The sequence below is a fragment of the Linepithema humile genome, chromosome 6 (assembly GCF_040581485.1).
Source record: "Linepithema humile isolate Giens D197 chromosome 6, Lhum_UNIL_v1.0, whole genome shotgun sequence".
In the NCBI taxonomy this organism is placed as follows: Eukaryota; Metazoa; Arthropoda; class Insecta; order Hymenoptera; family Formicidae; genus Linepithema; species Linepithema humile.
Genome location: NC_090133.1, coordinates 14,155,060 through 14,178,972, shown reverse-complemented (window position 1 = coordinate 14,178,972; position 23,913 = coordinate 14,155,060). Strand labels below are relative to the sequence as shown.

Sequence of the window (23,913 nt, the reverse complement as noted above, 5' to 3'; positions counted from 1 at the left end):
TGTATATCAAAATAATAGTATTCTTTATAAAAAAAATTTTTCTCGTCTTGAAGTGCAGAAGTGTAGCAACACACATGCTGACAACACTCTTAAAAGGAACGTTCACAAGTGTCCCCTCCCGATTTGATTCTCCTTGAAATATGTTGTAAAACATACAATTTGAGAAGACACGTATTTTTTTATAGCGGCCCTAACTCAAATTTAAAGGGTGAAACACCCTTTTGAAAAAAACAAGTTTTTTCTTTGTGTGTAACTATCGCCAAAACCGTAGGAGATATAAAAAAATGTTTCAAGTAGAAGTTGTATGGCTTGTAATGGGCTTTATAACTGTGTAGTTGGATTTTCAAAAAATGTAATTTTTTTTTAATTTACTCTTACCCATTGGTATTATTTTTTCGAATTTCAAAATTTTTGTAATGACAAAAGTTGTAGCATTTTTTACGCTGAATTTAACCATATATGATTTTATTATGTTCCGAAATCGCATCTTTCAAAAATAAGTCATCAGTATCATATTATATGCGTCGCGCTGCATGACGCATTGTTTATACCGCACTTGTGTTGCGCAATAGTCGTTAAATAAATATAAAAATGACATGTTATCACATATTTAAGGAAGAAAAGTTAACTAAAATTGTTGCTAAAGCATCCCTTCCACATTACACTCTTATAGATAATCGCTGCATTTCGTATGCAGCGCGTTGTCATATACAAGTTAGCTATCAGCGCATATTACACTTCGAAGTTTTGCTTGCAGTGACCACGGGAAAATAATTTATGAAACGAAAACAGTGAATGAATCAATCTATTCAACATATATCCACCCTGACTCTATTCTCTTGGCCCGACTTGACTGACAATGAATAAAATTCTGTACATACTTTTTTTCAATAATTTTAATATACTGCGATATATTCTACATACTATTACATTCTATTAAATTATTACGATTTTTTTAAACTATGGTATATAAAATCTTGAAATATAAAATGTATATTATAAGTATAATTATAATATATTGATACAATAAATAAGCTTTTATATATATATAAGCTTATTTATATATATTATAATTATACTTATAATATACATTTTATATACCATAGTTTAAAAAAATCGTAGTAATTTAGTGGAATGTAATAGCATGTAGAATCACAGTATATTAAAATTATTGAAAAAGAGTAAACTGTACAGAATTTTATATTTTATTTCATTCTCAGTCAAGTCGGGCCAAGAAGGTAGAGTTAGGGTAGATATATGTTGAATAGATTGATTCATTCACTGTTTTCGTTTCATAAATTATTTTCCCGTGGTCACTGCAAGCAAAACTTCAAAGTGTAATATGCGCTGATAGCTAACTTGCATATAACAACGCGCTGCGCACGAAATGCAGCGATTATCTATAAGAGTGTAATGTGAAAGAGATGCTTTAGCAACAATTTTAGTTAACTTTTCTTTCTCAAATATATAATAACATGTCATTTTTATATTTATTTTGCGACTATGCACAACACAAGTGCGGTATAAACGGTCATGCAGCGTGACGCATATAATGTGATATTGATGACTCATTTTTGAAAGATGTGATTTCAAAACATAATAAAATCATATATGGTTGAATTCAGCGTAAAAAATGCTACAACTTTTGTCATTACAAAAATTTTGAAATTCGAAAAAATAATAACAAGGGGTGGGGGTAAATTAAAAAAAATTTTATTTTTTGAAAATTTAACTACACAGTTATAAAGTCCATTACAAGCCATACAACTTCTATTTGAAATATTTTTTTATCTCCTACGGTTTTGGCGATAGTTACACACAAAGAAAAAAACCGTTTTTTTTTCAAAGGAGTGTTTGATCCCTTAAATTTGAGTTAGGGCCGCTATAAAAAAATACGTGTCTCCTCAAATTGTATGTTTTACAACATATTTCAAGGAGAATCAAATCGGGGGAGGGGACACTTGTGAACGTTCCCTTGTTAGTATTCTGTAGTTAGTGGACAGAAAGTGTACTTTGTGCACATTGGTGGAATCGGCAGGTATGTAATGTTTATAGAGAAGAAATGTTTAACACTTGGATTGAAGCTGACGATACGCTAATTAAAAAAAGACAATGGCCTAGAGGTGCTAAAGATGTTTTTGTCATTCTTACAAAAATTTGATCAAAAGTAATCTGTTTTTATATATGAAAAAAACGCAATAACTTAGAAATACAGATGGTTTTTTATACCCTTTTTATGATCACTAATAATTTTCTTATAAAACATGTTGTAAAATATAAAAAAAAATTATTAGGTTTGTATATATAAATTAAGATTTCTATAATCAAAAAGAGGATCGTCGTATTGAAAATATGACGGGAGTGATGGTGGGATATTATTACCATTATTTTTACTAAAAAAAAAAGAATCATATTTATTAAAATTATTTTTACTAAAAAAAAGAAATGATATCTCACAAAAAAACCTTTTTTTTAAAAAAAGGTAAAAAAGGGCGCCAAGTACACGCCTTGTTATATTAAAAAAAAGTTTTCCTCATAAAAAAACCTTTCCAAAAAATTGTTTTTTTAAAAAAAGTTTTCCTCATAAAAAACCTTTTCAAAGAACTGTACTTTCAAAAATATATTATATTAAAAAAAAGTTTTTCTCACAAAAAACCTTTCCAAAAAAATTGTACTTTTAAAAAAAGTTGTATATATTAAATAAAAATTTGCTACATATTCTGTCTATAAAAGAGGTGATATCAGAAAATGACGCCAAGTTTAAATAAAGAACCTTTCAAAAAAAGTTGCATGTATATCTAATTATTTATTTAAAAATGATATTTATGTTTATATCTAGTTAATTCTTCTTAAGTATACTTTTTAAAATAATTGCATCTGTATCTAGTTATTTTTTTTATATCTGTATCTAGTTAAATAAAAAAATTTTTCAAATTTAATTAAAATAAAAAAATATTACAAAATTTCGCAAAAAACTTGGCGCTGCTATAAAATAGCCTTAAAATATTATTATACATCTTAAAATATTATAGAGCAATGAAGGCTATTAAAATATTATTATACATCTTAAAATATTATAGAGCAATGAAGGCTATTTTATAGCAGCGCCAAGTTTTTTGCAAAATTTTGTAATATTTTTTTATTTTAATTAAATTTGAAAAATTTTTTTATTTAACTAGATACAGATATAAAAAAAATAACTAGATACAGATGCAATTATTTTAAAAAGTATACTTAAGAAGAATTAACTAGATATAAACATAAATATCATTTTTAAATAAATAATTAGATATACATGCAACTTTTTTTGAAAAGTTCTTTATTTAAACTTGGCGTCATTTTCTGATATCACCTCTTTTATAGACAGAATATGTAGCAAATTTTTATTTAATATATACAACTTTTTTTAAAAGTTATATATATCCTCCATCGACTGCCAGACAAACGTGGGCTTTCCGTATAGCTTTGTTCCTTACGCGAAGAAGCATCTCGGCATCTATGGTTGCCACAGCAGCGTGGAGTCGGGCAATTACTTCCTCCATGTCTTCTGGCTCTTCCGCGTACATTTTGAGCCGGCTTTGTGAGCAAATCGGCCTTTTTCAGGGCCACAAAACACAATAAAATGTTTGAAAAATTATTAGTGAAAATGTATCAATCTATTGATAATTTTTTCAAATAAATTAATTAGTTGATCAATTTCTAACTGTTTTTATTTATTTATTTATGTATTAATTAATTTGACAAATTAAAATGCAATTTTGACAGGGGCAATGTGACCGGAGCAAGCGCGAGAGATCGTACGGCGCGCGACGCCCCTGCGTACTTTGGCTGTGCGCCGTCTCATTGAGAAACTTTAATAGTTAATAACTCGGTAAATAATGGTCTGAGCCAAAAGTGGAAAAGGAACTTTTAGTTCAAAATTCCACTTCCTTTCACTCCCTGCAAGGTTTATCATCATCATTACGGGACACCCTGTATACATGGGGTATATTCCGAGGATGTGCAGTGCACGTTCGTGGCATGTACATGAGGTACATTTTATGTATGTACATAGTATATACAGTACGTTTTTAATAATAAACAATTTTCATTCATTCGGATATTTATCTACCCAATTTTTGAACAATCAGTTTATCTAAATTCCCTGTGTTGGGATTCAGATATTAAACTGATAGAAAAAGTTATTACATCTTGAAATTGAAGACTTCAATATTATTACCCGCCTTTTACAAATTTTATATAGTTCTCATGATTAAAACTTAAATACGAGATAGATAGCGCATAATGCGTCACATAGCGGCAAGCAAACAAACTAATAACTGATTATTATATCAACATTGACACAATATTAATATTTTATTATTTATTTCATATTCTTAGTAAATACAAAGTAACATAACATCAATATTATAATTTTCCACTCAATAAAGTTCTTCCTGCAATCACTTACAAAAATCAAAGATATATATGAGATTATAAATGCACGTGCTTGCACACACATCACGAAGCTGCCGAGAAGGATTACACATACGCTACGTTCCGAAATTCACTGCTGCCAGTGCTGGAAATTTATAGTTCATATCATGTCACATATCTTATAGATTTTAAGTATTGGTAATACTGCACGTTGCGCGTTCATACGAGTTGACGCTTACATTGAGGATAGAGATAGCTATATACAGGGTGTCCCAGATTTACCGTATCACCCGTTAATTCCTCGTTAATTCACCCGCAGATTCCTGAGGTTATTTGGAGACAAAAATCTTAATACCAAAATGTCGAGGCTACTATAGTATTTGAATGGCAAAGGCTTAAAGTTTACCAATCAGCTTGTCAGAATTTTGCGCGCTCAGGGACATCGCATCTCGAAAGAACCCTTGCTTGCACAACACTTTATTCAATACGTTTTATTTACTTCACTCAGCTCTTATTCACTTTATTTACTTTATTTACATTGTTCGCAATACTGACGAATTTACTAACAATAATAAATTCTAAATTGTATTAAGACACGATGCGCATCGAACTGTCAAAGCAGTCATGTCATTGACAAATGACGTTTCTCATGTTATGAGAGAAAATCAATACTATCGGTACGAAGTATGATTTGCTACATAAAGTGTTGTGCAAGGGTCCTTTCGAGATGCGATGTCCCTGAGCGCGCGAAATTCTGACAAGCTGATTGGTAAACTTTAAGCCTTTCCCATTCAAATACTATAGTAGCCTCGACATTTTGGTATTAAGATTTTCGTCTCCAAATGACCTCAGGAATCTGCCATTAACGGGTGATACGGTAAGTCTGGGACACCCTGTATATCCATACGATATCCTATGTATATCTATAAATGTACCTACATCAGCATATATCGTATGTATGTACGTTACATGTATTATACAGGATGTCCCATTTTAAATTACGCACCTGAATATCTCGTCAGGGGAGCCACCAATCCGAAAATAACCCTTACAAAAGTTGTTGGGTTTGGAGGAGGACATCGGATGGTGATTTTTAATTTTACCTTGACCTTGACCTTTAAGGTCATTTGAAGGTCAAATCGAATTTTTTAAATAGAAATCCCTATTTTTGATTCCAAAATCTAATAGCTGGTGTCAAGAGCTTTTCAAAACACTATAATAAAATTATTTTTCATAAAGTACTTTTTTAGTTATGAGGCTTGTAAATTACAGTATTTTGACATAAAATATAAAATATCTTGTAAAACATTCAGTTTTTGAGAATGTTAACTTAATACTTTTATGCACAAAATAATGAGACAAATGAATTGGTATAAAGAAAACACATTGGTTTAAAAAAAAAAGTATGCAGTTGCATGTTGCAAATTACATATTTTTTCTTGAAAGCAACTATGTATTTTCTTTATATCAATTGATTCGTCTCATTATTTTGTGCATAAAAGTATTAAGGTAAGATTCTCAAAAACTGAATGTTTTACAAGACATTTTATATTTTATGTCAAAATACTGTAATTTACAAGCCTCATAACTCGAAAAGTACTTAATAAAAAATAACTTCATTATAGTGTTTTGAAAAGCTCTTGACACCAGCTATTAGATTTTGGAATCAAAAATAAAAATTTCTATTTAAAAAATTCGATTTGACCTTCAAATGACCTTGAAGATCAAGGTCAAGGTGAAATTGAAAATCACCATTCTTTTATGAAATGGGTATCCGAAACCCACTTCATGAAAAAATCCTATTTCAAAATACGGCTTTAAAATCTATTATACTATTTACCCCTCCAATAAAGCTAGTGGAAGAGCTGCTGTCATAATTCGTGCTAATTTCAAACACCACGAAGAACTAAAATTCTCGACAGAAAGTATACAAGTTTCTACTGTCTGCATGCAATGCAAGAGATATAAATTCTCAATTTTTGCAATTTATAACCCACCAAGGCATAGCATCAAGCAAGATGAATATATTATATCAAATTTTTTTAAACTTTAGGTAACTCTTTTATTGCAGGCGGTGACTTCAATGCCAAACATACTTATCGGCGCAATAGATATACTTCGGTAAAAGGAAGAGAGCTGCTTCATGCTGAAAGATCCTTAAACTGTGAATTCCTATCGAGCGGTAGCCCTAGCTACTGGCCCACTGACGTTAACAAGCATCCCGACGTGATTGATTTCTTTATCATTAAAGGCTCGTCAATAAATTATGTTAAAGTAGAAACCTGTCTGGATCTTAGTTCAGTTATCTTGATCCTTAGTGACACAATGTATAAGGAGACCATATTATCCCTAACCAATAAGAAAACGGATTGGGAAAACTACTAAACCTATCTTGAAGAAAATATTACCCTCAATGTTCCACTCAAAACATATTGTTGCGCCCAAGGATCGATCTTATTAAAATTGTGTACTCGCACGACTTAATCAGCACTTGCAAACAAAATAAATAAGAACACTCTTAATTAAAATGTAATTGAAACTTTAATAACACAAAACTGCACAACACAACGATTTCACAATCAAACAGAGCTGTCAAGGCACGTCCGCACTGCTTGACAGTTGCTCCAAATCTGCCTTGACTATCATTGTTTACAAACAAACCTACGTCATAGAAACGCATCATCAAGGAAATATAAACAAATTTATTTTATTTAACAACAGTCTTTCTTCTGTCAGAAGCGATATTATCGATCGGCTCATCAGCTGCCAAGAACCGACACGGATGCAACAATATGATCAGATCAAAAAATAAGCTACACTATTCACAGAACAGCTTCAGCAAGCAGCTAAAGCAAATACTCCGATTCTCAAGAAAACAACACCTGGAATAAATTATTCTATTGAAATAAAAGAAATGCTTAGAGAAAAGAGGAAAGCTCGCAGAAGCTGGCAGAAAACACGCGATTCTGAACGTAAAGCTATTTTTAATAGAATAAATCAAAAACTAAAAAGACTTATACATGAAATTAAAAATCAAGAGATAGCAAGGTATCTTCAAGGAAGACCTTCAACTTACAACCAAAAAGGACATCAATTATTCCCTCTGGAGAGCAACAAAACGTATCAGGAGACCAATCGTTAATGCTCTACTTATTAGGAAAACTGATGGTAAATGGGCCAAAAGCAACCAAGAAAAAACCGACCTTCATGCAGATTATCTAGAGAGTGTATTTCAACCACACGAAACACATGATGGTTATACTGTAGAATTTAATCAAATCGTAGAAGATTATAAAGAAGATATTAAACGTATTAAACATATATCTCCTAAGGAAATTAAAAAAGAAATAAATTGTTTAAATTCAAAAAAAGCCCCTGGCTTTGACCTTATCACTGTTCGAATGTTAAAAGAATTGCTACACAAAGGAATTATGAAAATGACTCACCTGTTCAATGCGTCCTTACGATTAAGGTATTTTCCTAAACAATGGAAAATAATCGAAGTAATCACAATACCGAAACCTGGCAAATCTTTGTATGAAATGACATTATATAGACCGATATCTCTTCTACTAGTCATATCTAAAGTCTTCGAAAAACTCATAACTAAGAGACTCAAACAAATTATCGAAGAAAATAAACTTCCGGAACATCAGTTCGATTTTCGAGATAAAACTCCACTATAGATCAGGTTCATCATATCACTGACACAATTGAAGTAACGCTAGAAAAGAAGAAAGTATGCACAGCTGTGCTGCTCGATGTATCCCAGGCTTTCGACAGGGTTTGGCACGATGGATTGGTGTATAAGTTGAAAAGAATGCTTCCTAAGTCGTTCAATGAACTGTTGAAATTTTATCTACAAGATCGCTGCTTTAGGGTAAGATATGAAGACATCTATTCTAGTTTCCGTAAAATTGCTGTAGGAGTACCACAGGGCAGCGTCCTAGGTCCGACGTTATATCTCTTATATACTACTGACATCCCTAAAAATTCTGATGTCAGAATTGCTACGTTTGTAGATGATATTACGATCTTGGCTACTGATAGCGACACTGTTATAACCACAACCAAGATGCAACGAGCTATGAACCGGATTGTGGACTGGACCATTAAGTAACGATGGCGCATTAAGTTTAATGAAAGCAAATCACACATTAATTTTACTCTAAAAAAGGTGACTCTGCTATCGATTACCATCAATCAACAAGTGATTTCGTATTCAAATACTGCGAAATACTTTGGCATGACACTTACCGCCAAACTTCGCTGAAAAAAGCATATTAAAATTAAGAAAAAGCAGCTGAATAACATACGTCTGAAAATGGAGTGGATGATTGGTAGAAACTCCAAGTTATTAGTACACAATAAACCATTATTGTACAAATAAATCTTAAAGTCAGTTTGGACTTACGATATCCAGTTGTGAGGGTGCAATGCGGACTCGAATATCAAAATTATACAAGTTTTTCAGAACAAAGTGCTTAGAGATATAACTAATGCGCCGTGGTATTGTCGTGACGTGGACATACATTGTGATTTACAAATCAATACTGTTGCTGAAGAAAAAATGCTAGCTGTTAAAAAGCATAAACAACGCCTTACCAGCCATTCAAACCGATTGGCATCTCGTCTACTTCACATAGAGGGAAGACTGAGACGTTTGAAGAGAATGAAATCTACAGATTTAATGCATAAATAAATGCATCCTTTTTCCATCTGTGTTTATGGAACTTTCTAAACCTGTAGTGGCAATAGCTGTAATACCACGTAGAGTAACGTTATAATTTTTTTGAAAACTATATTGTAAAACGGTCCACCTTGACTAGCTCAATTGCTTGATAGCCTTATTGGTCTTCCCCCCCCCCAAAAAAATTTACTTTCATACAAAGATTGAATTGTCGATTCATGAATTCATAAACCCTATGGAATATTTTGGGAACAGCTTGTACATGTGCGCAAGCGACCATCATTCTCGCCAGAAGATTTTCCTGTCTAAGTACAGGAGTCTGGTACACCAGAGATTTCACATAACCTCAAAGGAAAAAGTCAAGATGAGTAAGATTGGGAGATCGTGCAGGCTAAGCTACAGGATCTCCTCTTCCAATCCAGCGGTTCGAAAAATTCTGACACTTGCGCACATTCAAATTGAAGTGTAGAGGTGCTCCATCATGTTGAAACCACATGTCTCGTCGTATATTCAAAGGGACATCTTCTAAAAGATCTAGCAGAACATGTTGCAAGAACTGAAGATAAATATAAGCATTTAAATGAAATGGCAGACTAATCAAATTATCGTCGACAATATCGGCCCAAATGTTGACGGCAAATTGGTGTTTATCTCTTCTAAAAGCGGTAGCATGAGGATTTTCATTAGTCCAGATGTGACTGTTGCCACTATTGAAGAAATCATCCCGAGTAAAATATGCTTTATCCGTGAACAGCATGGTTCTATCAAAGTCACACTGGACGAAGTGGCGACCCAAAAACCAACGGGAGAAAAATTCGAGGGTGCAAAACTCATCACTTACACTCTCTAGTTATGGTAGGGATGAAGCTGTTGGTCATGGAGAACACGCCATACCGTTGACTTAGCAGCCCCCATATGGTGTGCAATTGCATGAACACTTGTAGAACGTTCTTGCTCTACACAGTCCAGGACTTTTTTTTCATATGCTGCAGTATGTGTTTCTTTTGGATGATCGGCATCATCAACGCGCATCAGGTTGCCACCTTCTCGAAAACGATGAACGGACGCAAAGGTGGTATGATGAAGATATCTCTCTTTATACAAGCGTGCAGCTTCTCTTCCATTACATCTAGCTTCTCCATAAATTAGATGCATATCGACCAGTTCTTCATAAAAAAACTTGTTCATTTTGAAAATAAATTGCGGTTAAATAATAATGAATACTGAGTGTGACGTTGAATAAATACTGAATACTGTGATACCGAGCTTACAAAGGGAGGACGCGGACTTCGGGTCACCGATTTCAAAGAAATTTTTATATGGTATAGTACTCTATCAGAAGAATACTTGAGTAAAAGGATAGGGCGCAACGCTTAGCCGTTTTCGAGAAAAATCGATTTGAAGTTTATGGCGTCTCTTATATTCCTGTATATTATTAATATTATTCCTGTATATTAATATTATTTAAATCGTAGACGTTTTTTTACTTTATTTTTTATATGATAGAAGTAGTAAAAGTGCAAATTAAAAAGAAAACAAAATTGTTAATTAAAATTAATTTATTTCATTATAATAATATAATGAATAAATATTCGCTAGAATAAATAAAATAAATAAAAAAAAAAAGTATAATAGACAGGGATCGAACCCAGGTCGACAGCGTGATAGCTCAGAGCCTAAGTGCCCGAGCTACGCCGCCATCTCGACAATTGATCTAACAAGACCGGAATATAAGGGACGCCATGAACTTCAAATCGATTTTTCTCAAAAACGGCTGAGCGTTGCGCCCTATCCTTTTACTAAAGTACTCTTCTGATAGAGTACTATACCATATAAAAATTTCTTTGAAATCGGTGACCCGAAGTCCGCGTCCTCCCCTTGTTAGTCAACAATGTCTTAGTTAACCAATGTCAAACAATGTCTTAGTTTTTGATTCTCTAATGTTAAAACGACTCATTTATAGCCACGGGCTTATTGACAAAATTGACTTGTTTTGGTATGCTTTATAACCAACTGCAGTTTGTCGGTCTAATTTTGGGACATCCTGTATATGCTGGAATGGGCACTGAATCGTTTGCCGCCAGCCGAAAGAGAACCATATGTAATGTATTGCTGACCTTCTACGTACAGTCAAGTTCGAAATTTTTGACTGTTGTTTGGCGGAGTACAATCGGTACAATACACAGATATCTATATTATATACTAGACCGCTAACTCATATTAAATCATGACCACAAAATGTATATACTAAATTCTCGCACATGTGTGATGCCTGTATCAGTTCACTTAGTGAACTCTATACATACTGAAATGAGCACCGCCGTTAAGCCAGCCAAGCTTGTTTGTGAAACAAAAAACCGATAGAGAGATAGAGAACCCTGGTGAAAAAATTTCTCTTAAAATTTGTCTGAAAATGTCTGAAAACATATTTCAGGGACTTTCAGTAAGATTTAGAAACATTTTTACGGTATTATATATTCAGGGATTATTAGTGATTTGTGTGAAAATTATTTCCAAGTGTCAGAAAATTCCTGCATTTAGTTGAAATTTGGATTTCAGTGATGTCTCTGAAAGTTATATTTCCAAGGTTTCTCGCTTTTCACCTAGACAGCACAGAACATTGCAATTACATTGCAGCAATGTTACAATCTTGCAAGTTGCAATGTATTATAATATTGTTGAGACATTATTGGAACATGTAATTATAATATTTCATGAGATTGTGACAGCAACATTCCAAAAACATTACAAAAGCAATATTCGGTAATCGCTAATTCGTTTGTTTACCGCTATGCGACGCACGTTGCGCAATCTATCTCGCATTTAAGTTTTAGTCATGATGATTATATAAATCTTGCAAAGAGTGGCTAGTAAGATTAAAGGCATAGTAATTATTTTTATCAGTTTAATTTTTCTGATACGACCCCAACACAGGGAATTCAGATATTGAACTGATTGTTCAGAAATCGGACAGATAAATCTCCGAATGAATAAAAATCGTCCTTTTATTGTATTGGGATGTAAAATCGAATTTCCATATAAATAAAATGTAGCTCCATATAAAAAATATGTAGCTCAAATATCATATTTTTTCTTTAAGACAATTGATTCTTCTCATTATTTTGTGTATAAAAGTGTTGAGGCAATATTGCGAGGAATCGATTTATATAAAAAAATTAGGGTGATTTTATTTAAAAAAATGAAGATAACCTTGATATCTCTGAAGCGCCCCCACCCGGACAAAAATTATTATCGCCATATGATAGCCCCCTTCGTACCATGCAACTTTAGTTACACAAATCTTCTTCTCGAACTATAGATTTGAAGATATTTAAGGTGGTAATAATTATTGCCTCACTCTGTATTACGTGTTTCATATTATCTATATTCATATAAAAATATCTATTTAAAAAATTAACACCATTTTGTATACTGTTTTTACAATAGATGTATGTACATATATGATATACATATGCCACATATTTTATTTCTAAAGCATGAAATATAAAGATATTTCTTGTGTTTATTTATTTTTGTAAAAAAATCTTGGTAAAAGAAACTGTTGAAATAATTTAGAATTTAAACTCTCGCGCGACTGTGAGGTGAGGAAGTGGGCAGCGATAGGCTGTTGTATTAGAGTTCCTTTTGTTTTATTCTTCCCCTCCTCTCTCACTTGTCTTCTTCTTTATTATGTGTGGTAACGCTAGTTGTTGTGTGACAACGGACGCGTGTAAGGCTTCTTATATTATTAAAATAAATACTCTTAAACCCAACAGAAACAATATGAATTTTGCGACTTGCAATAATCTGTTTCAATATGTGCTTCCTTTAAATACTTACAATTAGTTTTATTTTAAGCACAAAAATGCATCAAAATATATTTTCGATTTTGATATGTATTTTAAATACCAAGTTACATATCAAAATCGAAAATGTATTTCTATTGCAGTAGAAAAGAAACATTCTTGTCTTATAACAGAGAAAAGTATAATATTGTCTAAGGTACAGTCCAATAAAAACTATTAACATTGAACATCTTATAAAATCACTGTGATTCATAAAATCAGAAATACTATTTTAAAAATATAGACATATTTTGACTATTTGTTTTAGACTGCACTACACAAAAAAAATCATAGAATAATTTTATTTCTGCAAAATTGTGTATGTCAGTGAAAAAGTGATTTATTTGTTATTACATGAACATGACATTTGCAGCATTGATGAAGTTTCAGTCGCCAAAATACCGGCTTTAAAACAAAATTTTATCGCGACACGTTGTTCCTTACACACATCCATTTTGCAATTATTCGTCAATACTAGTACTAAGTATTTGTCAATACTAAGTATTTCCCAAAAAAGTATTGGCCAATTTATTATTGACCAATACTAAGTATTGAGAGCTCAATACTTATTTTCCGTAAAGGAAAGGTTGTTTTTAAAACTAAAGCTTTAAACTTAATTTTAAAGATTTCTTGTCATTCTTTGATATACTTTTCTTTGGAACGTGGATTTGTTTTGCACATGTATACCATATAACTTTTGTATTAAATAAATATTCCTATGAACTGGCAGGTTGTCGGTAAAATTTCCAAATTTTTTTCTTTTTTTCTGTTTTAAATCAGTCACCCACAATTCTATTAGCATATGTACTTTAATCACACAAAAGGATTTGTGATTCTGTAGAAGCAATAAAAAAATTCAGCAAAAATAAAAATAATGGGGACCTGTGGAGTGACCAGCTAGGTCTCCAGATTTAACCCCTCTAGATTTTTACTTATGGGGAAGAGTGAAAAATGAAATTTACTCAACGCCAATCGAGTTTCGTGAACATCTGATTTAACTGATAAACACGGCTTTCGATCGACTAAAATTAAATCGGGAGGAAATCCGTAATGCGACCAGATCAGTCACTACTCATGCCGAAAGTGTATTGAAGTTGGAGGGGGACATTTTGAGAATAGTTAGTTTTTTTCACGTTGTTATTCATTTTTTACTACTACAATGCTATTTTAGTTTAAAAAGAAGAATCATTTTATTTTTTTGAAAGAAAAAGATTATTTTTTTAGAAATTTTTTAAGTTTTATTTTCTTTTTATTTTATTTTTTTTCACCTTCTACTCTTCCTTTTATCCTTCTATGGTAATTGGTATAAACAATGCAGAAAAGAAAAATTTTTTTAGTTGAAAAACCAACAAGCAAGATAAGCATTAAAAATTAGCGAAGCTATGTCAGCATAAATAAAGAATATTTTAAAAAAGCTCTACTGTCGATATCCGAATAAACACTTTTTTGTACATTTAAAACTGGCTATCTCGACACCTATGGAACGTACTACAATCGCTTTCATCTCATTTGAAAGATAATTTAATTCTCTACAATTTTTGTTTGGGTACTATTTGTTAAAAAACGCATATTTTCCCTAATATTTGTAAAAATGTATAAAATAACCGTGATTTCAGAGGTTTTTGGGCGCTAACTTTTTAAGGAAGCATTTTTCGACCCATGTTTATAGGAAATTTTTGATTCAGAATCAAATTTCCTATAAGATCTCAAAATATCGCCGGAACGTTCGGGGCCATCCTGTATATATCTGCTTTTTTCTACTAACTAAAGTAAGTCGAAAAAAAGCAATTTTAGCCTGAGGGCTGTCTAGCATACGTCGTGTGGAATGTGCTAGACTGAATGTTTCTCAATCAATTGGATTGCACAAGGTGCTAGAATTTCCTGGCCGGCTCAATCATCAGATTTAAACCTATTAGAAATTTTTTTTGTGAAAATATTTAAAAAATAAAGTTTTCGATAATGCTCTCATATACAATACTGCAAAATGTACGTATTCTGCTAGCATATAATTCTATTACCTATTATCAAAAATAGCGTAAAAAAGTCATTTAGTTTCGTATTTCGAAAATGTATTGAAGTCAATGGACATCATTTTAAAAATTTTTTAAAATAAATTTTTGTGTTAAAATATATAAATTTTTGATTGTTATATTTTCCTCAAACATATGCTATTTCCTATATTCAAGATCATCTGAAAGTTATATTATCATAGGTCGCTGAACTTCTTTCGATGTCAGCTATAAATTGACGCAAACAAAAACGTAAGATTTTATTTTAAAAATTTATTCTAATCTTTAATCTCTTTAAAAAATGACTTCAAGGAAAAACTTTCTTATCATTATAATTACCCTCAAACATGTAAGATGTTTCATGCAACATTCCTTAGACATTTTTTTGTATCGTCAAAAACAATCGAAATAATTCTGGTGGTCAAAATATACTCTAGACAATACAAAACATCCTGGGAATAGCTTGGATATCCTCAGGATGTCCTGAGACATTCCTCAGGATATCCCCCAGATTCCTTAGACGTTTTGTGCTGTCTGAAGTATATCTTAACCACCTGAAATATTTCGATTGTTTTTGATGATACAAAAAAATGTCTAAGGAAACGTATGTGTGTGTGTGTGTGTGTGTGTGTGTGTGTGTGTGTGTGTGTGTGTGGCTTAAAATTTAAAAAGTCATTATTAATAGTGATATTTAAATAATGACACTAATAAATTTAACGTAAAAAGAAGGTTTAGAAGAGTAAATGTCTTCCATAATTGTCAGATTGTATAATTGTTTCGCATTTTTTTTCCTATCGGTTTAGTACGTACCTGTTTGGGTTGCGATACTCGAATAGAATGCAACGTCGCCGCGCCGCCGTTCAACACGCGTAGACTCAGCTTGCCTGACATCTCAGCTGTAGTGGCGGTCGCGCTCCTCAGTTCCTTTTTTGCAGCCCGACCGAACTCCTTCTCGACTTTCAGTACGAGTGGTCCTAGACTGAACTTCGTCTTAATTGTTGTGTGATTACTCATCATGTTCAATGACACGTTGCCTGTCCTCTGCAAGGACGCTAATCCGTACAGAGTGGCTCTCGCTTTCGGTCTACTCTTGGACTTTGTCTGAAAAACGCAATAAATATATTGATTCACTTTTCTCATTCGCTTTTAAATATTCAAATTCAAAGTTAAATCCATTATTAGATAGTAGTAAAGTTCTAATCAATATTTGTATTTAAAAGTAATTACTTTGTTCTTGCTGCCGATTCTGTTTTGATTCTTTGTTTTATTCTTAATTCGCTTCCGATTTTTATTAGAATTCTTGTTGTTAGAGTTTGATGCACGTTTGTTGTTGGATCTCACACTGACTTCTGTGGAAGATTCAAGTGCCACCGGCAAGATTGTTTCTTTTTCTGTCATAATTTGTATTACGGCTGATTCAGTACTTGACGTTACTTTCTAGAAACACAAACTATATATAATATATTCCTAAAAACATAAAACTTCAATATAAGATATAAGATATTTCCTATAAGATATTTTTGTATCTTTTTGATTTTTATGATAAATTAATTATCAAAGATATAAATAAATTTTTTGACTTAGCATTCTGCTCTCAATTTTTTCATATTCAATATTTTATTTTTTTTGACAATTCAGTCTTTATTTTAAATTCTGGAATAAAGTTTCATTATTTATCTTTATCAAAAATTTAATTTGTAAGAAGTTTTCTATTTTGAAAAATAATTTGGATTTTGGTATGTTAAAAAAGGATCGACTTCAAAAGAGGATGAGTAAAATAGGCCGATCTTGGCCCTCGGAGCGACAAGTAAAAACGGTATGTTTTTTATAGTTTTTGAGCTGTTGAATCTGAATCTGACCTTTAAAAATGTCTAACCTGTCGGAAAAATATTAAAATCAGCACATGAAACTGTCAAATATCTAGTACCGCAAATTATTATTGCTGAGCTTTATGAACGTATTAATTTGTGTTTTCCTGCTAGTAAAACATGATAATACTCTCATCTCTAATAGTTCATGTTCTGCTTGATAAAAAAAAAGTAAAAATTATTAATATCTAAAAACAGAGGCATTATCGATGGAATCCATTTTAAATCTTGACTACTGCACCTGAGAGCATTGTTGTTTATTATGCCTTATAAGGATTTTCTCCTCACTCATACACTAAAAAAAATGGTCTTGCAACTACAGCAAAAGTTTTTTGGGTGCGAAAAATTAGCTAAAGTAGATAAATGATTAGCAAATACTGTGATATCGAATATGTTTGGCACTTAATCAATCTAAATGACAGAAACAGATTTTATATCCGAACTAATAATATTTGTGAAATTTAGAAAGAAAGTTTTTCTGCGGCGTATATTCATGTTAAAGCTAATCATACTTATTATAAGGTTTGACTGTGGTATACAAAAAAGACTAGCGACGAGAGACAAATAAATATACCCCCATAGCAAAAAAAGCCAAAGTGACATTACAACAGACTTACAATAGAGTCACAAGGTTACAGAAAAATTGAAATATCACTGTGACATTATCAGAAAGTTACAGTGATATCATTAGTTACAATCGTGGTAATATCATCATAATATGACATAAAATGTCGCAGAAATGTTACAACAACATTCCAAAAACAGTATTTAGTCATTAGTTTGTTTGCTTGCCGCTATGTGACGCATTATGCGCAATCTATCTCGTATTTAAGTTTTAATCATGAGAATTATATAAAACTTGCAAAAGACAGCTAATAATATTAAAAATGTAATAACTTTCTATCAGTTTAATATCTGAATCCAAACAAGGAATTTAGATAGACTGATTGTTCAGAAATTGAGTAGATAAATATTTATTTCTTATTTTATATTTTTATTTTATTTTTTATATCACAATGATGTCATAAGCGATATTATATCTGTGATAAAGCAGACATTCGTATGTCACCACGATTTCATTATGACATATTTGAGCGTCACAGAGAAATATCATTATGATATCACTGTGATTTGTTTTGCTATGGAGGTATGGATCCTCACATCTAACATAATTTGTATAATGCGCCCATCCGTTATAATCGGCAACTATATTTCTCACAAGAAATATAGTTCGTTCTAGCTACAGTATCAAAACTCATTTACTCAATGCAATTATTATTATTTGGCAATGAGACCTAAATTTTCTAGAAGATATTGCTAGAATGTTGCTGTTATAAATTTTAGATGTGACAAACAATATTTTAGCAGATACAAAAAATAGCGATACATTTTTTGTTGTAACACCTAGAAATCTACCTACATCAGCAAAACATTTTTTTCAGTGAAGAAGGCCTTATTTGATCGGATCTTGGTTAAAAATATTTTTTGTGTAAATCTTACAGTTTCTAATGGTAAAATATACTGTATACTAAAATAGTAAAATACTTTTATTGAACTAAAATCTATTATATATACACTGAAAAAAACGTTTTGCTGATGTAGGTAGATTTCTAGGTGTTACAACAAAAATGTATCGCTATTTTTTATATCTGCTAAAATATTGTTTGTCACATCTAAAATTTATAACAGCAACATTTTAGCAATATCTTCTAGAAAATTTAGGTCTCATTGCCAAATAATAATAATTGCATTGAGTAAATGAGTTTTGATACTGTAGCTAGAACGAACTATATTTCTTGTGAGAAATATAGTTGCCGATTATAACAAATGGGCGCATTATACAAATTATATTAGATGTGCGGATCCATACCCCCATAGCAAAACAAATCACAGTGATATCATAATGATATTTCTCTGTGACGCTCAAATATGTCATAATGAAATTGTGGTGACATACGAATGTCTGCTTTATCACAGATATAATGTCGCTATGACATCATTGTGACATAAAAAATAAAATAGAAATATAAAATAAGAAATAGATCCCAGGGAGAACAACAGGTCTAATAGACAGCCAATAGACGTCTATAAACGTCTATAGACGTCTATTAGATGTCTATTAGACGTTTCTTAGACCTGTTGTTCTCCCTGGGATATTTATTTACTCAATTTCTGAACAATTAGTCTATCTAAATTCCTTGTGTTTGGATTCAGATAATAAACTGGTAGAAAGTTATTACATCTTTAATATTATATTAGCTGCCTTTTGCAAATTTTATATAATTTTAAAACTTCAATACGAGATAGATTGCGCATAATGCGTCACATAGCGGTAAGCAAACCAACTAATGACTAAATACTGTTTTTGGAATGTTGTTGTAACATTTCTGCGACATTTTATGTCATATTATGATGATATCACCACGACTGTAACTAATGATATCACTGTAACTTTCTGATAATGGCACAGTGACATTTCAATTTTTCTGTAACCTTGTGACTCTATTGTAAGTTTGTTCTAATCACTGTAGCTTTTTTGCTATGGGGATATATTCATTTGTTTCTCGTCACTAGTCTTTTTTATGTACCACAGTCAAACTTTATAACAAGTATGATTGGCTTTAACATGAATAGACACCGCAGAAAAACTTTTTTTCTAAATTTCACAAATAGTTCAAATATAAATTCTGTCTGTTATTTAGATTGATTAAATGCCAAACATATTCAATATCACAGTATTTGCTAATCATTTATCTATTTTTCACACCTAAAAAATTTTTGCTGCAAGACCATTTTTTGAGTGTTTATTTATTAATTTGTGTTGTTAATATATCGATCGATTTTCACTTATCGCTTAATATTGTTTATTTCACTATTATTTTACAGTTTCATCAACATACCATTCTCATAATAACTTCTTATATGTTTAACAGCTTCCTATGCTGATTTTAATACTTTCCCGATAGGTTAGACATTTTTAAAGGTTAGATTCAGATTCAGCAACTCAAAAACTACAAAAAAACATACCGTTTTTATTTGCCGCTACGGGGGCCAAAATCGATCTATTTTACCTATTTTACCTCCTTTGTTCAAGAATCCGTTCTGTTGTCGTTAAAATTTAAATTAGTCCTCTAATATAGCGTGGCAATATAAATTATTTTAATTAACGGATAGAATGATTTCAGAGTCTATACCTCAATGTCGTTTTCATTATCACTTTTATCAATGATTGTGGACGCATCAATCGGCTTTGAAGCGCTTTTCTTGGTGCCATTTTTGTTGCCTTTCTTCTTGCCTTTACTTTTATTTTTGTTCGACTTGAAACTTGAATTTGTATTCGTCAGCTTCACAGTTACTGGCTCGTAATTGGCGCGCAGGATGTTATTGATCTTGGTGAGGATTGTGTCGACATAACGATTATACCTTGCCACATAAATCGCTGCCACGTGACCGTTGGGCGCGGATTCCATAGCACCTAAACCAGTAATAGAAGTTGTATCAGTCTTAGTTCCTACTTTCCCAGGCATTTTTTGTGAAAGTTCACACGAAATGTCATCTTTAAGTTAGTTCTTGTCTTTGCTTTTACTTTGAAATCGAAGTTGCGACGTGACTTTGCTACATTACATATAAATTAGTTCTATCAAACTATCTATACATTATAAATACATTAGTTCTATCAAAAATGTTACATGAAAATTTTCTTTTAATCTTATGAAATTTTCATTTTAGGAAAGCCATCAGTTATATGAATAGCGAGTCTCCACACGAAAAAAATTTTAATGTAATTTTAAAATAAAAAATTTCTATGTTTCGGCAATAGCCGCGGATCATAAGAGGAATTATAAGTTTAAATGGCCATTATGTGAAAAACATAGTAAAAATTTTTATAATTTTTTCATGGTTCGCGACTACTGCCGTACATAATTTTTTATATAAAATTTTCTCTATATAGAATGGACAATATATGTGGTTGACCCAGAAATTGTTAAGTCTACAAAAATGCCTGATTTCAGGCGATCCCGAGAATGAAAAAATGGAGAAACTCTTTGGCTGCGACTGCGACCTTGAAACCATTTTTTGTGAGACCCATAGAGAACAACAGGTCTAAGAAAAGTCTAATAGACGTCTATTAGACATTTTTTAGACCTGTTGTTTTCCCTGGGGATTATCTCATTTCATTTAGGTCATGGGCCAAGCTAGAATGCCGCCTTCCACGGTTTCAGGTATACCATTGCTGGATTTTAATGAAGGAAAACGCACTTTATCCCCTTCCCTCTCCCCCTTCTCCGGCCAACTACTTTGGAAGGAAGGTGACGGAGTTGCCGGATAGCGATGAAGCCTACTTAAAACGGCGACAATGTTAACGGTATATCGGAATCCTTCGGTGCGCGCGCAGCCGAACTGGTCCCCGATCTGGGGCACGACCTCCATTTCTCGCTACATGATTCACCTACAGACCTATCTAGTTGCATGCACGCGCAAGCGTGGACGTACGCACCGGTCCATTTCATCCAGCTTTGTTGCTTGCCTAAAAACTCTCCCCCGAGGTCATTGTACTTACGGCGCGTTAAGCACACTTTCTTTAAAAGTCACGACATCGTATCGATCACACTGCGATGAAAACCTCGCACCACGCACAATATCAAGGCCGTCTACTTTCGGCATAGACGGAAGTATTAAGTATTGAGGTCGAAATTTTTAGATAATGCGCGCATAATAGTACGCTATCTATACTGTTGGAAATCTTTTATATATTTAAAGAGCTCCTTGTGCAACGCAATTGACCCGAAACAATTCTCATCAAGAAGCGTGCTTGAAAATGAATACAATTACAAATAAAAATAACATGACATTTATACAAGAGTTTCATTTTTGGATTTTCAATTATAAATTAAATGTTTATAAAACTTTAATTAAAGATTTAATAAAATCGTAACAACAAACACTGATAAAATCGAATTTTTTTATTTGAATGTTTATTAGAATAAATTTTGTAGTCAAATATAAAAATATAAATTTTTTAAAATACAATTACGTTTTGTTATGAATTTATTAAATAGAAATAAGTAATTTTTCTTATTAAATACTCAAAGCATAAATAGATTTTTGTCTGCAACAGATGTTTTATTTTTAAGGGATGGAAAGAGTCAATTGGATTCCACAGAGATGCACACAACAAAAAGATTAATAGCGATAATATACTAAATCACGGTTTAAGCATGCCACGTGAATGAAAACCGAAAGACGTCAACGTCGTGACTTTGACTGTGTGGGTCAGGGTCGCAGTTCTCTTCCGCATAACGCTTCTACGTTCTCCGGGTCGATGACCTCGTTTTTTTCGACCGGCTACTCCTGGTGAAAGCCAGGAAAAAATTTCAACGCGGTCATACCTTTGTTGCATTTAACCCGGCAGTCATGTAGAAAGTTAATTAGACGACGTGGCGTGACGGCTGATACAGAATCACTATTTGTAAGCTGACGGCAGTATTTAATTGGTATCGAACTCGAACCAATTATTTCCGAACCAACTTTGACGATTGTTTTTTCATCATAGGCTTTACCAGTGAATAAAAGATTGAAATCGATATCGTTAATTGCAGATTTCGATGCTGTAAAGATTTAGAAAAACTGATCTTTTTTTTCTCAAACAATACAAAAAAAATACAAATATCTAAACGATAAGGTGATATTATGTAAAAGAGGTCCTAATCTTTGATATATATCTTTTAAACATTTATAATAAAAGATATCCTTATTTTGCAAAAGTTCTTTATATTTTAGATATTTAAAAAATGTCTTAATTTTTTAAACATTCTTCTAAAACAGATTCTATTAATTTTTTGAATTTTTTTGAGTTTGAACAGAAGTATAATTAGTGTAAAATCTATTTTTTCACAATTATATCATCAAAATCTAAATTTTAAATCATAAGGATTTCAATCTCTGCTATAAAGGCAGTATCATGTATTCCGCAATATAAGAACCAACAAAAGATAGAAAAAATATAATAGAATTACTACAAATACAGCTAATATTTAATAAAATAAATAAAACCAAAGCAAGCTGTTTAAAATAGCGAGTTTGAGATCTGCGAATAAATTAAACTACGAATAAGAAAAAGAAAATCTACGATAGTGCTTTAATAAAAAGAAATTTGCGAGGGTTGCCGTTGGATCAATAAGAAACGTTATCACCATTATCAATACAAACACTAGCAAATCTTTCTTTTTGATTTTAGTTATCAGCTACTATAATTTTTAATTACCAGTTAGTTATTAACTACTAAATCTATGTCTACTTGAAGGTTTTAAAAGGAAAGTAAAGAATACGGATAAAAGGACAAATGAAGGGATATCGTGCTACTGTCCAAGTACACGTTCTTGTAGTCAATCGTCCAAAACCGTCCACCAAACACGCGATTATCTACTGGCAAATAAAAGAAATACAACTAAAGCGATAGCAGGTAAGGGCTACGATCTTGTGAGAAACGAGCGAGAAGAAAAAAAGCAAATAGATTCGACGTTAATGAAAGAAATTAGAAAAAGAGAAGCGCTGCTATTAAATGCATTCAAACGACCAAGGTGGGTTACTGCGTGTCACATCACGTCACGGAGAAACGGAATTTTTAAGTAATAAATAAAATAAAATAATAAAAATGAATTACTTCAGATTTTGATGCCATAAAGACATGAAAATATAATCTTTAAGTTTATCCATAATAGTCTTACATATTTTTTTGCGTCTACGGCATCGAAAATTGACCTCATCTAAAATTATCTCGATTTTTAATCTTTTTCCGATTCTTTTCCGGCTGAAAAAAGACTTGCAATTGCGTTCTATATTTATTTATCGAAGGAAAGAAAGCAGAGAGAAAGCATCATGGATCACGAGTGTATCTGGACACAAACACGCACGACTGATTCGATATGACTGGACAATGGTGAATGAAATAAAGAGGTAATACACACAATTTTGTAAAAATAATAAATTATTTGTATTTTGCAATCCAGAGCAAACAATGTCTCTGTACAAGTCTTGGTTTAATGTAGACAAACATTATAAAAAGATCTCTCGATTCGGTCGCG

General features: G+C 32.1%; 1 protein-coding gene across 6 annotated transcripts in view; it reads right to left on the bottom strand.

The window, feature by feature from the left end:
- The window catches only part of LOC105680173 (uncharacterized), a 36,075-nt gene that overhangs the window by 5,822 nt on the left and 6,340 nt on the right, over positions 1–23,913 (bottom strand). For all 6 annotated transcript variants that reach the window (XM_067358288.1, XM_067358283.1, XM_067358284.1 and 3 more), the window contains exons 4-6: positions 20,023–20,303; positions 16,188–16,397; positions 15,771–16,061 (exon numbers count right to left, since the gene is read on the bottom strand). In XM_067358288.1, the coding sequence (XP_067214389.1) occupies positions 15,771–16,061; positions 16,188–16,397; positions 20,023–20,303 (782 nt within the window). The remainder of the gene's footprint in view (positions 1–15,770; positions 16,062–16,187; positions 16,398–20,022; positions 20,304–23,913) is intronic.